Raw genomic sequence first — 15,189 nt, forward strand, 5'->3', positions numbered from 1 at the left:
CTTTTTTTATTTTCGCGAGTTTCCAGAATTTAAATTTAAAATTTTAAATTTAGCTTTAAAAACTTGCAAAAAATGATGTCCCTACCGGATACAGACAGTGAGGATGAGCTGCCCCCCGGCTGGGAAGAGCGTGCCACAGACGACGGCACTGTCTGCTACGTGAAGTATAAAGGTCAAGTTCAGTCGTAAAACTTTGCTAATAAATGTTGTTTTTCTCTCCAGCCAGCAGAGCAAAACCTCCCAATGGACACATCCCAGAACTGGGCGATCCAAACGCATCACTGGGGAACTGCCCTTGGGCTGGGAAAAGTACTATGACGAGCAGCTGAAAAAATTCATATTCCTGAACAAAGCGACGCAGCAGCGGAGCAATGTGGATCCCCGCCTGGCCTTTGCTGTGGAAGAGCCCACTCAGAATGTGGCCCAAGTCCGGCAGAGATTTGATTCCTGCAGCACAGCACTACAGGTGCTCCATGGCAAGGATCTGCACGGACGAATCGCATTGATAACAGGGGCCAACTGTGGCATTGGCTTTGAGACTGCTCGCTCTCTGACCCAACATGGCTGTGATATCATTTTCGCCTGTCGCAGTCGGGCCAGCGCTGAGGCTGCCATTGACCGGATTGCCCAGGAACGGCCCGCGGCACGGGCTCGTTGTCGCTTTGTGGCCCTCGACTTAAGTTCATTGCGTGCTGTCCAGCAATTTGTGCAGGAGATCAAGCAGAGTGTTAGGTGTGTGACTAGACAAAATACGTTTCTAGTATAATCAATTTTAAAATGCTTTTATATTCCAGCCACATTGATTACCTCATTTTGAACGCTGGCGTTTTTGCCTTACCCTATACGACCACCGTTGACGGTCTGGAGACCACATTCCAAGTATCGCATCTGTCCCACTTCTACTTGACTATGCAGCTGGATACGTTGTTCGATTACAAGACGAGGATTGTGGTGCTGTCATCTGAATCACACAGGTACATAGTTTGAAATATGATAAGGGCTACAGTATACGCTTAGGACTGATTTGCAATTTACACAATTGATAACAAAGACATCTGGATTGATTAACTGAAGTGTCTTTTGCGACAAATCTCAACCTCAAGTTTCGAATTTCATAGAATCCTAAAAGGGCAGTTAACAAAAGTCAAATCTAACCGAAAATCTATTGATATATTTATTATTATATTTATCTACGGTTAGAACACTTATTTCCTTTGGCTATAGTATCATTTTGAGCTGTAATCACTTTTACTGCCTCCACTGTGCATCTCATTCAAGTTCCATATTTTTGCTTTGCCCGGCAAACCATTTGACATTATTGCAACCGGTATTCGTAGAGTATGAGGTACATTCATCATGCTGTTTGCAACAGGAACAGAAGTACATACACGTTTGGCGATTCCCAACACCTACAATCGATTAAGTGGCGAATATTATTATCATTGACCAAAGTACCCAAGTCTGACTTGCATGTGGTTTTTGGATCACCATCAGCTAATCACTGCTAATCGCTGGAAATATCTGTAGAATATTGGTAATTTTGAAAGATGTTTCCAAAAATATATCCTATACGGATTGCATGATACGGATAGATTTTTGGACCGATCTCCAAATTAGTAAAGATCAAGTCATACATATGTAGATGTATGATTGTTAAATAGAGGCTTACATTTATTTTGAACACAGTTTTCATAGCTTAATATCTATAGTGATTCACAGATCTCAAAGATCTTGCTACACTAGCGGGTATCTGGTAGTCGTAACCATCGCTTATTATTTATTTTATTTGCGAGTTGATTGCACTTTTATGCCCCTCCACACACTGTGGACTTTGGACCCGACCGGTTTCTTTTCGCTTTGGGGCTAAACTATTCATAGTGCGAGCCAAAAATAAATATTTTCGCCTGCATGCTCATTGCGCAGCTATGCCGTGTAGGCTAGTGTAGGTTTCCAAAAAGGTTTAATCTTGTGGCGTCACTTCATCTGCCGTTCGTCTCTGTTTGAAGTTCTGTTTGGTTTGGTCTCGTTTCAAGGCGAAACGCAATTGAACTTATGTAGATTTGAAAACAATGTTTTGCCACCATCCAGCGACTTCATTTACATTTTTTGCTGCGCACAATATGTTTGTACTCGTAATTTCAGATAAATCCAAATCAACCACTATACGAACCACCATCAGAACAACAACAACGCCACAGCTTTGATTACATTATCGAAACCCCACATACAGCAGGGCGCACCCTCACGTGCAGATGATAGCACAGTGGGATTTAGTTTATGCAGAATGCAGAAGGTCGTGTAGAAATGTTTAAATAAGAAGAAAACTTGAATGGATTTTTATATACTCGCGGAAGCCAAGATGTAAGGAGCTCTTACTTGGCACAAAACCACTGATAATATACTAATATGTTTATGACTGATCCTAATATCCTAATATGTTTATGACTGATCTCTATAGATGGAGATCTCTCTTGGGTAGATTGCAACACTGCCCCCTCACAGGGTTTGGAATAAAAATCCACCAAAGTGCATAACTTCATTCAACGCCTGAACTTTCAAGGATCTTCCTTTATTTCCTGTAGTCAAACTTTAACTTAAACCTTTAACTTCCCCAAGTTGAATTAATAGGTAACCTCTAGGTTTCTAATTCTGTAAAAGATCTCTTTTGCATCTAAAAATGTACATACATAGTTTTTTTTATAAGTATTATGTCTTGATCCACTGTGCGTAGCTATCACACAGAAAAATGATGGAAGACTCGCGTGAATTGAATCGAGCGGAAGAAGCACAAAACGCAATTGGAGAGTTTGTTGTAGTTGTTATTACGAGTATTGGAGGTGGTTTCTTTTTCCTGCTGCTGCTGCTGTCTGATGTGTGCGTTGCTCTGCTCACGTACCACATTTTTGGCTTCTCGTTTCGAGTATACATATATCTCCAGTCCGGTCTGGGCATGCCACAGAAAGTCGCGTGCGCCACTCGGTGTACTTGCTGATAGTCATGTATGCCACAAAATGTATACCGAGATTTGATTAATTGCGCTCAGCTGCTATTGGGGTCAAAAGCGAATCAAATCGGTGCTAACTGATAAATATTTTCGAAGCATTTCGAGGGCAAACAATTCTAAAATGATAGAAGATCTCTCAACACAATTTGCTGTTTGCACAATTGAAAAGATTTTCGCATCATTATGCAAAACTTATTAAATGCATTTAGTAAATGTAAATATTATTTAATTATTTCTTTAGCTATTTACATAAATAAGCTAGAATTAAATATTGAAATCAATTCCCGCGTTGCACGTCTGTTTAAATATGTTCCATTCCGCACGAGTGCTATAAACAACACGTATACCCGTTTTGGCCTGTACCTACCGCAACACCAAACCATCAATTAACTCCCACAAACCCGAACAACAGCCCGCCAGCCACAATGAGTTCATTATATCTAGAAAGCAGACTTGTACATATAAATAAAGTAAAATTTGCATAGATTTTTGCGTCGTTATTTTTACATCGACCGTTCTGTATTCTGTAGCGCTGTTCTGTTAGGGGCCCCAAGCCGAGAGCGCTGGTCGGGAATTTGCAAAATGAAAACAAATCCAAAGTCCAAAATGTGCGCCAATCAAACTTTCATGTTGGTGGCGGCTCTATGCGCCCTGAGCATGCGCTACACGTGACGATAACGGGGCTTCACACACGAAGCTCTCAGCTGCCTCGCCATTGATGAAGCCCCTCTAAACAGACTCTGAGAAGAGTTCAATTTCATGTACACTTCCGACCGTCCTGTCCTGTCCTGTCCTTGTGGCACCAGAGTTTATTGTCTGGAGCTTTGTTTCAATAGCCCAGCCACTTGTTCCATTGTTGGGTGCATTTTGATATATGTATGATATATGTATGTACATATGGATCTGTAGGAGGGGTCTTAGTCATTATCAATGCCCTGTACTTTGTTGATTCTGACTTTATGCATCTCATTAACAACGAGCGTTAAATGCCGGCAATACACAAGAACAACGACAATGCCAATCAAGACTCGTTTGGCGATTGGCGTTCACTGGGGGGAGAGCAAAGTCCAATGGGTTCGTCTGGACGTATAATATATGCAGATCCATACTTGAATAACTGGGCTAACCAAACAAATGCGTCTTATAATAAAACACTCCTTTCCTTTGAATTATTTCTGTATCTTTAGGTTCGCAAATCTTCCTGTGGACAACCTGGCCGTGCATCATGTGTCGCCACCGGCGGAGAAGTACTGGAGCATGATGGCCTACAACAATGCAAAGCTGTGCAACGTACTCTTTGCCCAGGAACTGGCCCAAGTGAGTCACAGCTAAATTTGGACTCCACAATTGGGTCACTTAATTAACTCTTTCTGCAGCGCTGGAAGCAACGCGGAATCTCCGTGTTCTCTGTGCATCCTGGAAATATGGTATCCACGGAATTGTCGCGTAATTATTGGTTCTACCGCTGGCTGTTTGCCCTCGTGAGACCCTTTACCAAGTCCCTGGTGAGCAAGAGAAATACGCATTGCATTTAATTGGCTTGTTCACTTGTAAGATTATTCTCCGACAGCAACAAGCGGCTGCCACAAGCATCTACTGCGCCACCGCCAACGAGCTGACGGGTTTGTCGGGACTCTACTTCAACAACTGCTTCTTCTGTGAGCCCAGCAAGCTCTCCAAGAGCTCTGAACTGCAGCAGAAATTGTGGCAGCTCAGCGAGCATCTGACTGAAGAACTGCTGAAGCACCATTAAATCACACCAAAAACAATGTTGTATTTTTTGTAAAATTTTTGTATTTCTATTTTATACACTAAAACATAATATTAAGCTTCGAGTATACGTGATTTGCTTTTTTTCTTAATTGTAATTTTTAAATAACAGCCTAGATGCTAGCTAAAGGAACTCTTTTTTGGATGGGGAGGACTAGAAATCGGAGACGCGACCCTTGCGCTCCCAATCGCCATAGCGTGTGGGCTCCGGACCGGCGGGCCCGCCGATTTCGCCTGTGTGGGGATTCGTCTGATTGGGCCACGGCTTCAGGGGCTCCTTCTCCTGGTAGGGATGGCGCGAGAACTCGTCCAGTTTTCCAAGCGGCGTCTTGGCACGCAGCTTCTTCTGGAAGGCCATCAGCTTCTCGGTCCGTGTCTTGGGCTCCGTAATCTCAACGACCAAGTCGTTGCCGCCACCAACTGTTGCCCGCCAGGCGCTGCTCGTCGACAGGTAGCTCACTAATTTGGTAAATGGAGATGGATTATTTTCGGGAAACACTCGCGGAGTATTAAACACACACCTTGCTTGCCCACCTGCGGCAGGGCGCGCATGGATTGTTTGGCCATGGATTGCATGTTGATTGTCTTTCTTTTTGTTCTTTTGTTATGCAAGAAAATACCGGCACTTCGCTCGACTTTAACTCTGGATTTTGGAACTTTAATCTCACACAGCTGCTTCTGTGTTGTCACTCGGGGCTGCGCGTTTGTTTTTGTGATGCTTTGCGATGTGGCGGTTGGCTTTTATAGCCCGGGTGGAGGTTTTATTTTTATGTTTTTTTTTTGCCCGCCTGTTTTGGTTTTTCAGTGTGACCGCGCGAATAGTGTTTCTGTTTCGAGAAAAAAAAACCAGTGCAATCCGGCGATCAAACGAGACTTAACCCACTTAACACCCCTCTATTTAAAAAGCTGAGCACCCTTTGTTAAACCATGGAACACAATACTGTTTGTAAAAGTTCCGTGTAGCTCCGTCCTCCTCTTTACTTAAAAAACAAAAAAGACCTCCGACATCTTTCTCCTGTAATGCGTAAAATATGTTAAAGTTACATAAATTTCGAGGAAATATTATATACCCCCCTGGTCGACAAAGGGTTAACGTTCTATATTTATTGATTAAAATCGTATTCCATGATTTTGATATTCGGTTTAATATTACTAGCTAGTTAGCCTTGTCTGCCCCAAGAAATTAATTTGTTCCAATTCCTCAATACATTTTTTTCAGGATTGGCTAGTTTTCAGAACTCTTTTTCATTGGATTGTTTCCATAATAAGGTTCAAACAAAAACGGCCAAAGCATAAAACGTAAATGTTGACTAAATGTGACGTCATTGTTGCTGGTCAGCCAAGTTTCTTCTATGCGTATGTACTTTTGTATACCTTATTTCCTTTAAGTGATGTTAAATTTGTTGTTCCAAGCTGCTTTCAAACATTAATATTGCATTTTATCCTAGATTGACATGTTTTTTACCTATAAATGCTCATGTTTGTGTTTTATATATACATTTATCCTGGTTCTGATAGCTATTATTGGAACCCATGAGCTTCAAAATTTCGTTAATATCTTTAAAACAGAGACTGAGTAGTTTTTTCATTAATTGGTGCCTGAAATTACAAACAATATCTCAAGTCCATAATATCCATTTTCCCAAGGTATGCAGATTGTTGCTAATTTCGTGCCAAAGTTGCACAACAATGCTGCTAGCATGTTGCTGAAAGTTTTCCCATACAAATCAAATGTATCTTACGGGAACGCGTATGGAATGAAGATTCAGTGTTGCGTCATTCCATACGCGTTCCCGTTAAGAACATGTTTCTCACACCACGGAAAATCACCACGAAAACGCTCTCTTCACCCCAAAAAAGAGAGAAAATTTTGAAAAACCACCACGAATTGAGAGCGAAAAATGTCAGTATTTTTTGTGCGCTAAATTGGTCATTTTGAACTTAACCCATTTCACACCCCTTTTTTTTCACCTGTAATGCGTAATATTTGTTAAAGTTACATAAATTTCGAGGAAATATTATATACCCCCCTGGTCGACAAAGGGTTAACGTTCTATTTTATTGATTAAAATCGTATTCCATGATTTTGATATTCGGTTTAATATTACTAGCTAGTTGGCCTTCTCAGCCCGAAAAAAATAATTTTATCCGATAGATATATCAATATTCTACAAGATTTGTTGGTTTTCAAATTTCCTTTTTATTGCATTGTTTACATAATAAGGTGTATTGCTTTTGTTTCAACTTTGTACCGTCATAGTTGTGCCTGGCGCTGCCAGACTCGTGCAAGTTCGATGGTTCCGGCGGCGCAACTGGCGGATTTTTGACGAAGCTCGTTCTGGTGATGGCAGTTCTTCGATAGACAAGCAATCGGTTTTTGGCGGTATAAATTTAAATTAAAAATATTTAATACAACACTCAAACTCAAAACAGAATTAGCCTCCATTTGTTGTACACTATTTCACTTAGTTTATTATCAGATTAAATTGCTTCTTAAATGCCTAACTAAAAAGTCAACGATCTTACGCATTAATTCCCAGACTTTCGAGGGGAAACCTAATTAGCCGTTGGCGGCTCATTGATGATGCCATAGAACATGATTAGCTTAGTGGGATCGTGGCGCACCAAGACAATGAATGGTGTGTCGCCCCGGAAGAGTACATCGGGTCCGGATTTCTTCACATACGTGACGGTGGCTGCCGCTGCCTCTGTGCCCTGTTCGTTGACGGTGAAGTCAACCTTATGCACAATGTCATCCACCACTAGATCGGAGCGTGCCGCGGGCGAGGCACGTCGCTGGGCCTCCAAACTCTGTAGGCCGTTGCCCCCCAGACTATTGCTCAGTCGCTCTGACGCGGCAGAGGCTGAACGACCGCTTGCCGCCGACGACGACTGCGCCTCGTTTGTGGCAATCAGAGAGAGGTCATTCTGGACGGTGCTGAAGATGCCGCCCAGGCCCATGTGCTGGAGCATGGTCTTCAGGCTAACGGACTCTGTGATGTGCATTTTGGGGAAGGCCATCACGGCCGAGCGGCGAACCATTTTGCTGATCATGTCCTCGATCACGTCCGCGTTCAGTCTCTGCTGCAGCATCTGCAGCTTGTCCACCGACGACTTGAAGGGCTGAATGATGTACATGGTGCTCAGGTTGCCGCGATAGGGCAGGCCCAGGATCTTGCAGCCCAGCTGATGGTCCTCGTGATACGGAAAACTGCCGCCCGTCGCCATCATCTGGACGCTCAGCACCGGCTGTGTGCCCTCGCCGTTCGGATAGAAACTGTCCGGCTTGGTGGCGGACTCAATGAAATCCGTTTCCCAGAAGGCCTTGAAGTACAGGGCATTGGCCAGGATCATTCGGGTGCTCTGTGGTATGTCGCTCGATATGATGCTGTCGATATGGTTGCGGGTGTGCTCCGCCACCCAGCTGTTGATGTTGTAACGCGCCTTGGCCGGACTTGCCTCGAAATCCTGCGTCTCCAGATCAGAGCCATATATGTCGCGAATCACTTGACTGCAAATGCAAAATAAAAGAGGGGAGCATGAGTAAAAAATCATTGTTGGGTATACAAATTAGTGCAAGATCATTAGGAACGAGCACTTGTTGCAGGTGGCTCTGGCAGCCAGTCTAGGGAGATTTCACTGAGACTAATTCCTATTTACATATGTCCTGACTGGAACTGAATTATCATGAATGCTTAGGGAGAATTTCACTCTATGCCACATTATTACTAATTAATATAGTGCTCGTTCAGCATCCCGTCACATTTCTTGTTCTAATTAAATCTTTATTGCAGTTCGAACTTCACTGACCCCACGTGATTAAAAAGGGGGCGAGGCAGTCGGAACAATTCTGGATTTCCTCCAGCTTTGCTGATAATTCAGTTGATTTAATCTCCATAATTGTGAGCAAGTTTTCTCTCAAGCGTGCTGGTAGTTATTTCATTGGTGTCCCTGATTTAATCTCATTTCCCATTGATATTATTGACTGTGAAGTGAAATTTGCATGCATTTATGATTTTTAAGGGAAAACATATTTGCATCTGTAATGCTGATACTAAAACATTCTATAGAATTCCTTCCCTTCATGGAATGTGTAAATCTTAATGGGGAATTTGCATTCCAAAGCAATTAATTCGTAAGCAACGTTTTTCCCTCTCAAGTCAAACTGCATTCGATTCTATCTGGCACATTTCTCTGCACTGAAACTTCACGGATATTATATTACATATGATTAGCCAGTGAAATCATTGAGTATTTGCAGTCAAACAGTTCCCAAACCCTACTTTGCATGCTTCGATGTTGAATCATTCCTGATATTCCAGATCGCCGGCTCGATCCGCAGCAGCAGCAGCAGCAGCCCAAGGCAGCCACTAATAGTCTCGTATGGCATTTCCCATCGCATCCAACCTGAACCAAACTCGGTGTTCGGATCCAGTTTATGGTTAATTAAACTCACCTGTAACCGGCATTGAGCGTGTAGCCCAGCTGTGTGAAAAGTCCGTTGGCGAGATGCACCTCGTGGGGTGCGGGTCGCTGGGAGCGTCGATATGTGCGCTGGCCGTTGTTTATGCGCCACGGTACCAGTGGCCGCTGGGCGGACACCAAGTCCCGTGTGGGCTGGCGCACATCCTGCAGCATCTGGCCGAATTGCTGGTGCAGTTTAATGGTATCCGACATGCCAAACACCGAGGACAGCTCCTGGTAGCTGCGCCCCTTGGCGCCGAGCAGCAGCAGTGCCAGCGAGGAGACAATGCTGAGGGGCGAGAATACCTCGGTCTTGCGATTTCTAACGCTCAGTTGATTCGCCAGATTCTGGGCGAAGTTCAAGACGCTGCGAGCTATCTGATCGGAGCTGGCAACGTCCACGTAGGATGAGCCGGAGCCGGAGCCAGAACTGGGGACACCGCCAGCCCAGGCAGAGCTGGGAGCACTCGCAGTTGTTGGATTTATTTGAGTGTTTGAGTACCTGTTGACAAGGCCGGGCGATGCCAGTGGTGCGGATTCCGGTATGGGGGGCTGCTGTATGGCCTGTGGCTGTGCTTGTGGCAGTGGCTGTGCTTGTGGCAGTGGCAGTGGCTGTAGCTTGTCTGGCTGCTGTTGCGCCTGCACCTGCGCCTGCTCCTGCTGTAGCCGCATTATGTAGGCCTGGGTCTCGGGACTGCGAAGATCATGTCGCCACAGCTCCGTCTCCGAGCGAGCCGCACTCGCCAGCACCACAAGCGTCAAGAGTAAGCGCCACATATTGTGCAATTAACAGTGAACTCTTTTAATCTAATCGGATCAGTGAACACACAGCTATGGCTGTATATATATAGTATATATTTTGTTGTTTAGTATGCGTGCGAGTACGCGAGCTTAGAATCGCGAACGGAACGTCGATCGAGGCAGCTACGTTTGCCAACACCAGAGAACAGACACCAGACAACTAAACTGCCAACGCTCGGCGCGAATCATTATAAAACTTGAATCGGTTTCTGAAACTTGTTATCAGGTTTCATACCAACTGTTCCTTCAAGCCGAGCTCTCTCTCGCTGTCTCTCTGGCCCTGTAATTTGCTCTCCGATGATATGGTTTGTCGACTCATGCTCATGCCAACTGGTCTGGGTTATACCCACGACTCTGTTTACATTGATGCCCATGCCCATGCCCCCCATTCTGCACTTGTTATTGATTCGCAGTCGTCGGGTACTTTCTGGGTGGAACGGGTGGTGAGACATTGTGCCGGTGCCTGCCTCATTTTTCTGCGAAACCAGTAGCGGAAATCCATTGAAGCTCTCGCTCTCCCGGACCAACCTCATGTGACGTGCATACTAATGTTGTGCTCCCACTCCGAGTCTGTCTCTCCTGGCCAACTACACAGAGTATTGGAGCAAATAGTTTAAATATTTATAAGCTATGTTATTTGATTTATGTTAGATGCGTATCCTCAGGCAACGTCACTGGAAAGTTTGCGGCGCTTTGTGGTGCTCCGACAGTTGCTTTTGTGATAAAGTTTGGCGGAGGCGGGGTTTCCCCATTTATATTCTTGTATTATATGGAAATGAGTTCAAGTCAAGTGATGATGCTGGTAAAAGCCGCCACAAATTATTACCAAAGAACGGGGATTATTATGAACATTTAACTGCAGTATAAGAACAGGAAAACCATTTAGGGGAAATAAAGGGGATATCAAAAATAAAATGGGTTTAATGTAACTCTTTTTTGAAGTTTTTCTAATTAACTTTTGTTGTTCGAACAATTTATTTTCAATTCAGTATTCTCAATTCTCAATGTAAATTGAAATTTCACACGTAAAAATAAAACTCTCTTTCGAAAAACAAAGGAGCTGGCTGTCAGTTTGTCTGAAAATACGTTCTACCCTAAATATCCCATTAACGAATGAAAATAAATTAATATTTTTATTAAATAAAACAATTTCACCTTCTCTTCTGTATATGAATACTCTTAAATACTGAACTAAATTCTGTACAAATGTATATAGTATATATAGTATAGTATATAGTATAGTATAGAAATCGCTGAACTTTTATCATCATTAATCTGCAACACCGTGAAATTTCAGCCTCGTCAGGCAAACTAACGAAGTTTAAATTAACTTTGTCACGCCAATCTGATTATCGCTACCAAGCCAACAATTGGTTTAAAAAGTAGAACAAAGGTTAAAGAAACTATAATGTAAATAACATTTTAATGACTCATCAGAGCCGATTCCGTGATTGAATGAGTCACTCGTTTAATCCAAGCAATCTGTGCCCAGAAGGGATATACCAAAACACAGATAATGTTATGGTATTTTATTTATTTACACAAATTAAACACACAAACAATATGTCAATTGATATTATCAATTAGTCCAATTAAATTGCAATTACTTGAATGCTGTTACTATGCCTCCCTCCAAGCACTGACTGCCTGTCATCTCAACTCCTGTTTGCTGCAAGTCATTCAAGTTCAGTAAACAAAAGTAACAAAACTGACTCGTCATTTATTAGGCACTCAAACAATAATTAGATTAAATTATAATTGTAAGCAAAATTACGTTTGATACTTTAGGTTAGAGTACAGCCCATTCAGATAAGAGTTTCGGTTGGGGGTATTTTATTTTCCTTATCTCTGATCTATTTACTCGGCCCAATAGCCTGTGTCAATTTGCTGGAAACCGAGTTTCTCAAACATGCTGCGTGAGGCGGTATTTTGTGGCACCACCGGAGCCACAACTGAATCGCCCAAATCGTTGATCTTTTTGGACAGAGCGCGAACCATGAGGCTGCCCAGGCCCAGACGCTTATGGGACTCGAGAACTTGCAGCAAACCCAAGGCACCAATGGGCAATCTATCGAGTGAGCACAAGGAGTTAGTGTTATGCAGATCGTAAGACAATCGAATTGTCTCACCTCAGGCACCAGGCCACCAATTTTCCCGTCTCATCGTAGGCCCCAATATTCACATTAAATTGTATCAATCTCCTGACAAATTTCACAGAATTATCAGCACGATGTGGCCAAATTTCGTTGATCGTTTCGGCATCTTTAATACTCAAGTTATCCAGTCTGATGCCGTTTGGGACCCTGGCAGAAAACAGAATGAAATGGGAGTCCAAAACATTGGAGTATTGAGACTTACTCGACGGTGAAGGTGGATACAACTTGCTTGCTGGCATAATACCAAACAACGTCCACAATACTGAGTTCTTTGGTGATACCTGTACATGTCTTTCCAATGTTCCTGACCAGAGAATCAAAGCGAGAACTATACCCAAAGAACAGATACTCATCATTGGAGGGCTTCAGGCACTCCACGGCCTTTGTCACCCTGCTCAGATCATCGCTCAATGTGTTGAAGTAGAGATGCTGCAGGTTTGTTCCCATATCAACCTTAATTGAGAGCAATCAAACATTGGGATTCTCTTATAAAAATTATCACATTTGTACTCACGGTTATTAGGAATGTTCCCTCTCGCTGCCAGTCGCCATTTAACGATAATACTCTGACTGGCAGTTCTGGTTCTTGCTGCACCCAATTGATATAGTTGTTAATGCACATGGAACCATGTGGATCCGTATTTCGGTCGGCATAGAGTTCCCGCAGCTGTATCCAATCCTCGCGTGGTATCTCCACCAGTGAATTCACCTCCTCCGCCATGGGTACCGACATGTTCGATTGATGAAAACCGAATAAACAATAGAGAACTAAGATTGAATGCAAAGAGCACGAAACACCCTCCCATACGCTAGCGTCTAGCGGCTAGAGACTCAGAGAAATGTAATACGAGTAAAAGAGAATACTCAGATAAGAAAACGCTGATATTTGCTGAATTTTAGTTATTATAAGCAAGCGCAAGCTACACTGATAGAAAAAGGCATAGTAAAAATAACTACAATCATATTTGAATTTAAAATGCCATTTTTAAATACAAACATAGTAAAAATTTAATAGAATTCACTTTGATTCAAATATAAATGTATTAAAAATGCTTTTTTAATACGGTCATACTTTAATCTAAATACAAAACACTTCAAAATAACTATAATATATTAAATTTGTAGTTTAATATGTTTCATATTTAAATTGAATATTATTATGACTTGATTTTAAAAATTTTCTTTTAAAATCCAAAGGAAAAACTTTTTATTTTAAATATTCCATATTAAATGAAATCAAATATTTTTTGTAATTATTTTAACTATGTTTATATTATTTTTTTATGTCCCTCGAATTTCCATCTAGTTCCAGCTGCTGCTGCCTTGAATGCACAGTAAAACGGGGCCAATGCAGTCCTATTCATGTTGCGATTATTTCTAGTTGAAAACTTTAACCAATTCACACCATGAGGACTTGAAATGTAATTTGCGTACGCAAAATAATAACCAATTAGTTAAAAATGAATATAAATATAAATATGAAACATATTATATTTAAATATTAAACATATTAAATTTAAATATGAAGCATATTAACATTAAATATGAAACATATTAACATTAAATATGAAACATATTAAATTTGAATATGAAACATATTAAATTTAAATATGAAATATATTAAATTTAAATATTTCTATATTAATATCAAAATTTAAGTGAAAAATATTCAATTTTAATACAATCACTCTTGGATGAAAATCAATGGCATAAATATTAAAATCTAAGTGAAAATATTAAAATTTCAGGGCTTTTTTCTATCGGTGTAGTAAAACAAATCTGTGAATTCTGTAGATAACTATTTGTATGTACTTTAAAATTTAAATTTATTTTTTAAATAATTATTTTGTGCCCTCTTTAAGAGCTCGCAATATATGGAATATTTTAAGGCTTTTCAGTGATAATAAAATATTATTCATTTGCCTGCTTCAGTGTTTCTGGCACTGCCGACCAATACAGCTTGTTGATCACTTCAAATCCAAGTTTCTCAAACATTTTGCGTGATTTCTCATTCTCAGGCACAACAGTGGCCAGCACTTCAGAGCCCTTAGCCTCAATTAATTCGGCCATGTAACGAATTATCTTGGAACCCACACCCGAACGTCTGTACGCGGCTAAGACATGCAAGTTGCTCAAGCTGCCATGCGGAGATCTATGGAGGAAAGGTAACAATGTAAGAGTATATCACAAAAAGCCTTTCCCTGTCGCACCTGAGGCACCAGCCATGCAGTGTTCCAGTCTCAAAGAAACCAGCACTAATATTGTTCCGTATAAGCCCTGTTATCAGTAGCAGAGACTCGGCAGAGCGATAGGGCCAATGCCTATCCACCACCCGAGAATCTACAGGCTCCAGCTTACGACACTGAAATTGTGGGGTATCTCTGAAATGTTTTGGTTATTAGCTAATATTTCATAGAGACAGGAATTACAGTCTTACGTTTGTGGAAATTTCTTAATTGTGGATTTGGGCAAATGGTAGACAAGCGTCTCTTGGTGTACCAGCTTACATGGCTGTCCTCTGGCTGACCAATAATACTCAACAACTGGCTTTAAGCGTTCATCGTAGCCACAAATCAAATGCCAAGTTTGCAGATTTAAGGTACACAGCGCCGATTGCAGCTCCTCCAGAGACCCCTTCACAGTATTCAAATAAACATACGCCTTTTGGGCCACAGAATGCTGCAAGAAAAATATTAACATTAGTTTATAGATCACCGATGAAGAGCGGAGAGCAACAATTAAAATATATCTGCCGTGGTCTGCAAATTCTATATCAGTTGTATATATATTGATCGTTTCATCACTCGAGCTTGGTGTCCAGTTTAAGAAGTATTCTATCAAGTCATAGCCGGTCAGATTTGTGCGATCGCCGGCATAAACATCTCTCAAGATTGTCCACTGATCACGAGGGATCTCTAACAATTTCGAGTCCATCAGATATCCAGCTGAAGCTGCAACTGAAAGCATAAATGTTTATCGCATTTACAATAGGGA

At 41.8% G+C, this 15,189-nt stretch overlaps 5 protein-coding genes and 1 long non-coding RNA gene across 7 annotated transcripts; 1 reads left to right on the forward strand and 5 right to left on the reverse strand.

Moving 5' to 3' along the window:
- On the forward strand, nt 1-4,842 carry LOC111069157 (WW domain-containing oxidoreductase). The gene is made up of 6 exons (XM_022359067.2): nt 1-164; nt 223-732; nt 795-974; nt 4,192-4,321; nt 4,381-4,509; nt 4,575-4,842. Exons 1-6 carry the CDS (start codon nt 73-75, stop codon nt 4,755-4,757), a joined length of 1,224 nt encoding a protein of 407 aa, XP_022214759.2. The 5' UTR covers nt 1-72; the 3' UTR covers nt 4,758-4,842.
- LOC111069159 lies at nt 2,693-3,770 on the reverse strand. 2 transcript variants are annotated; one of them, XR_005967986.1, is made up of 3 exons: nt 3,512-3,770; nt 3,254-3,444; nt 2,693-3,046 (listed from the first exon to the last, which is right to left on the reverse strand). It is a non-coding gene; the product is annotated as an uncharacterized LOC111069159 (long non-coding RNA). The 2 variants fall into 2 exon arrangements; XR_002607255.2 differs by having other exon boundaries at nt 2,693-3,153.
- LOC111069158 (succinate dehydrogenase assembly factor 4, mitochondrial) lies at nt 4,829-5,550 on the reverse strand. Its single transcript, XM_022359068.2, has 2 exons — nt 5,296-5,550; nt 4,829-5,233 (listed from the first exon to the last, which is right to left on the reverse strand). The coding sequence occupies exons 1-2, from the start codon at nt 5,348-5,350 to the stop codon at nt 4,929-4,931; spliced, it is 360 nt and encodes a 119-aa protein (XP_022214760.2). The 5' UTR covers nt 5,351-5,550; the 3' UTR covers nt 4,829-4,928.
- A 1,615-nt stretch (nt 5,551-7,165) lies between these two features.
- On the reverse strand, nt 7,166-10,201 carry LOC111069163 (serine protease inhibitor 28Dc). Its single transcript, XM_022359072.2, has 2 exons — nt 9,231-10,201; nt 7,166-8,285 (listed from the first exon to the last, which is right to left on the reverse strand). Exons 1-2 carry the CDS (start codon nt 10,013-10,015, stop codon nt 7,331-7,333), a joined length of 1,740 nt encoding a protein of 579 aa, XP_022214764.2. The 5' UTR covers nt 10,016-10,201; the 3' UTR covers nt 7,166-7,330.
- Nucleotides 10,202-11,739: 1,538 nt separating this feature from the next.
- On the reverse strand, nt 11,740-12,963 carry LOC111069116. The gene is made up of 4 exons (XM_022359014.2): nt 12,710-12,963; nt 12,398-12,648; nt 12,169-12,342; nt 11,740-12,107 (listed from the first exon to the last, which is right to left on the reverse strand). The coding sequence occupies exons 1-4, from the start codon at nt 12,926-12,928 to the stop codon at nt 11,897-11,899; spliced, it is 855 nt and encodes a 284-aa protein (XP_022214706.2). The 5' UTR covers nt 12,929-12,963; the 3' UTR covers nt 11,740-11,896.
- A 1,138-nt stretch (nt 12,964-14,101) lies between these two features.
- Nucleotides 14,102-15,159, reverse strand: LOC111069144. Its single transcript, XM_041593855.1, has 4 exons — nt 14,932-15,159; nt 14,633-14,874; nt 14,406-14,576; nt 14,102-14,347 (listed from the first exon to the last, which is right to left on the reverse strand). Exons 1-4 carry the CDS (start codon nt 15,127-15,129, stop codon nt 14,107-14,109), a joined length of 852 nt encoding a protein of 283 aa, XP_041449789.1. The 5' UTR covers nt 15,130-15,159; the 3' UTR covers nt 14,102-14,106.
- Between the last annotated feature and the right edge of the window lie 30 nt (nt 15,160-15,189).

Source organism: Drosophila obscura, unplaced genomic scaffold (genome assembly GCF_018151105.1).
Source record: "Drosophila obscura isolate BZ-5 IFL unplaced genomic scaffold, ASM1815110v1 contig_200, whole genome shotgun sequence".
NCBI classification, from domain to species: domain Eukaryota; kingdom Metazoa; phylum Arthropoda; class Insecta; order Diptera; family Drosophilidae; genus Drosophila; species Drosophila obscura.

What these genes read in the sequence shown, in the direction of transcription:
- LOC111069144 (XM_041593855.1), bottom strand. Translation starts at nt 15,129, where the DNA reads ATGGACTCGAAATTGTTAGAGATCCCTCGTGATCAGTGGACAATCTTG. An exon ending in ATTAAGAAATTTCCACAAAC is followed by an intron (nt 14,577 to 14,632) that starts GTAAGACTGTAA and finishes AAAACATTTCAG; the next exon opens with AGATACCCCACAATTTCAGT. An exon ending in CTGCATGGCTGGTGCCTCAG is followed by an intron (nt 14,348 to 14,405) that starts GTGCGACAGGGA and finishes TTTCCTCCATAG; the next exon opens with ATCTCCGCATGGCAGCTTGA.
- LOC111069116 (XM_022359014.2), bottom strand. Translation starts at nt 12,928, where the DNA reads ATGTCGGTACCCATGGCGGAGGAGGTGAATTCACTGGTGGAGATACCA. An exon ending in AGGGAACATTCCTAATAACC is followed by an intron (nt 12,649 to 12,709) that starts GTGAGTACAAAT and finishes CTCTCAATTAAG; the next exon opens with GTTGATATGGGAACAAACCT. An exon ending in GTATCCACCTTCACCGTCGA is followed by an intron (nt 12,343 to 12,397) that starts GTAAGTCTCAAT and finishes GTTTTCTGCCAG; the next exon opens with GGTCCCAAACGGCATCAGAC.
- LOC111069158 (XM_022359068.2), bottom strand. Translation starts at nt 5,350, where the DNA reads ATGCAATCCATGGCCAAACAATCCATGCGCGCCCTGCCGCAGGTGGGC. An exon ending in GCCGCAGGTGGGCAAGCAAG is followed by an intron (nt 5,234 to 5,295) that starts GTGTGTGTTTAA and finishes TTACCAAATTAG; the next exon opens with TGAGCTACCTGTCGACGAGC.
- LOC111069163 (XM_022359072.2), bottom strand. Translation starts at nt 10,015, where the DNA reads ATGTGGCGCTTACTCTTGACGCTTGTGGTGCTGGCGAGTGCGGCTCGC. An exon ending in ACGCTCAATGCCGGTTACAG is followed by an intron (nt 8,286 to 9,230) that starts GTGAGTTTAATT and finishes TTGCATTTGCAG; the next exon opens with TCAAGTGATTCGCGACATAT.
- LOC111069157 (XM_022359067.2), top strand. Translation starts at nt 73, where the DNA reads ATGATGTCCCTACCGGATACAGACAGTGAGGATGAGCTGCCCCCCGGC. An exon ending in GGCACTGTCTGCTACGTGAA is followed by an intron (nt 165 to 222) that starts GTATAAAGGTCA and finishes TTTTCTCTCCAG; the next exon opens with CCAGCAGAGCAAAACCTCCC. An exon ending in GAGATCAAGCAGAGTGTTAG is followed by an intron (nt 733 to 794) that starts GTGTGTGACTAG and finishes TTTATATTCCAG; the next exon opens with CCACATTGATTACCTCATTT.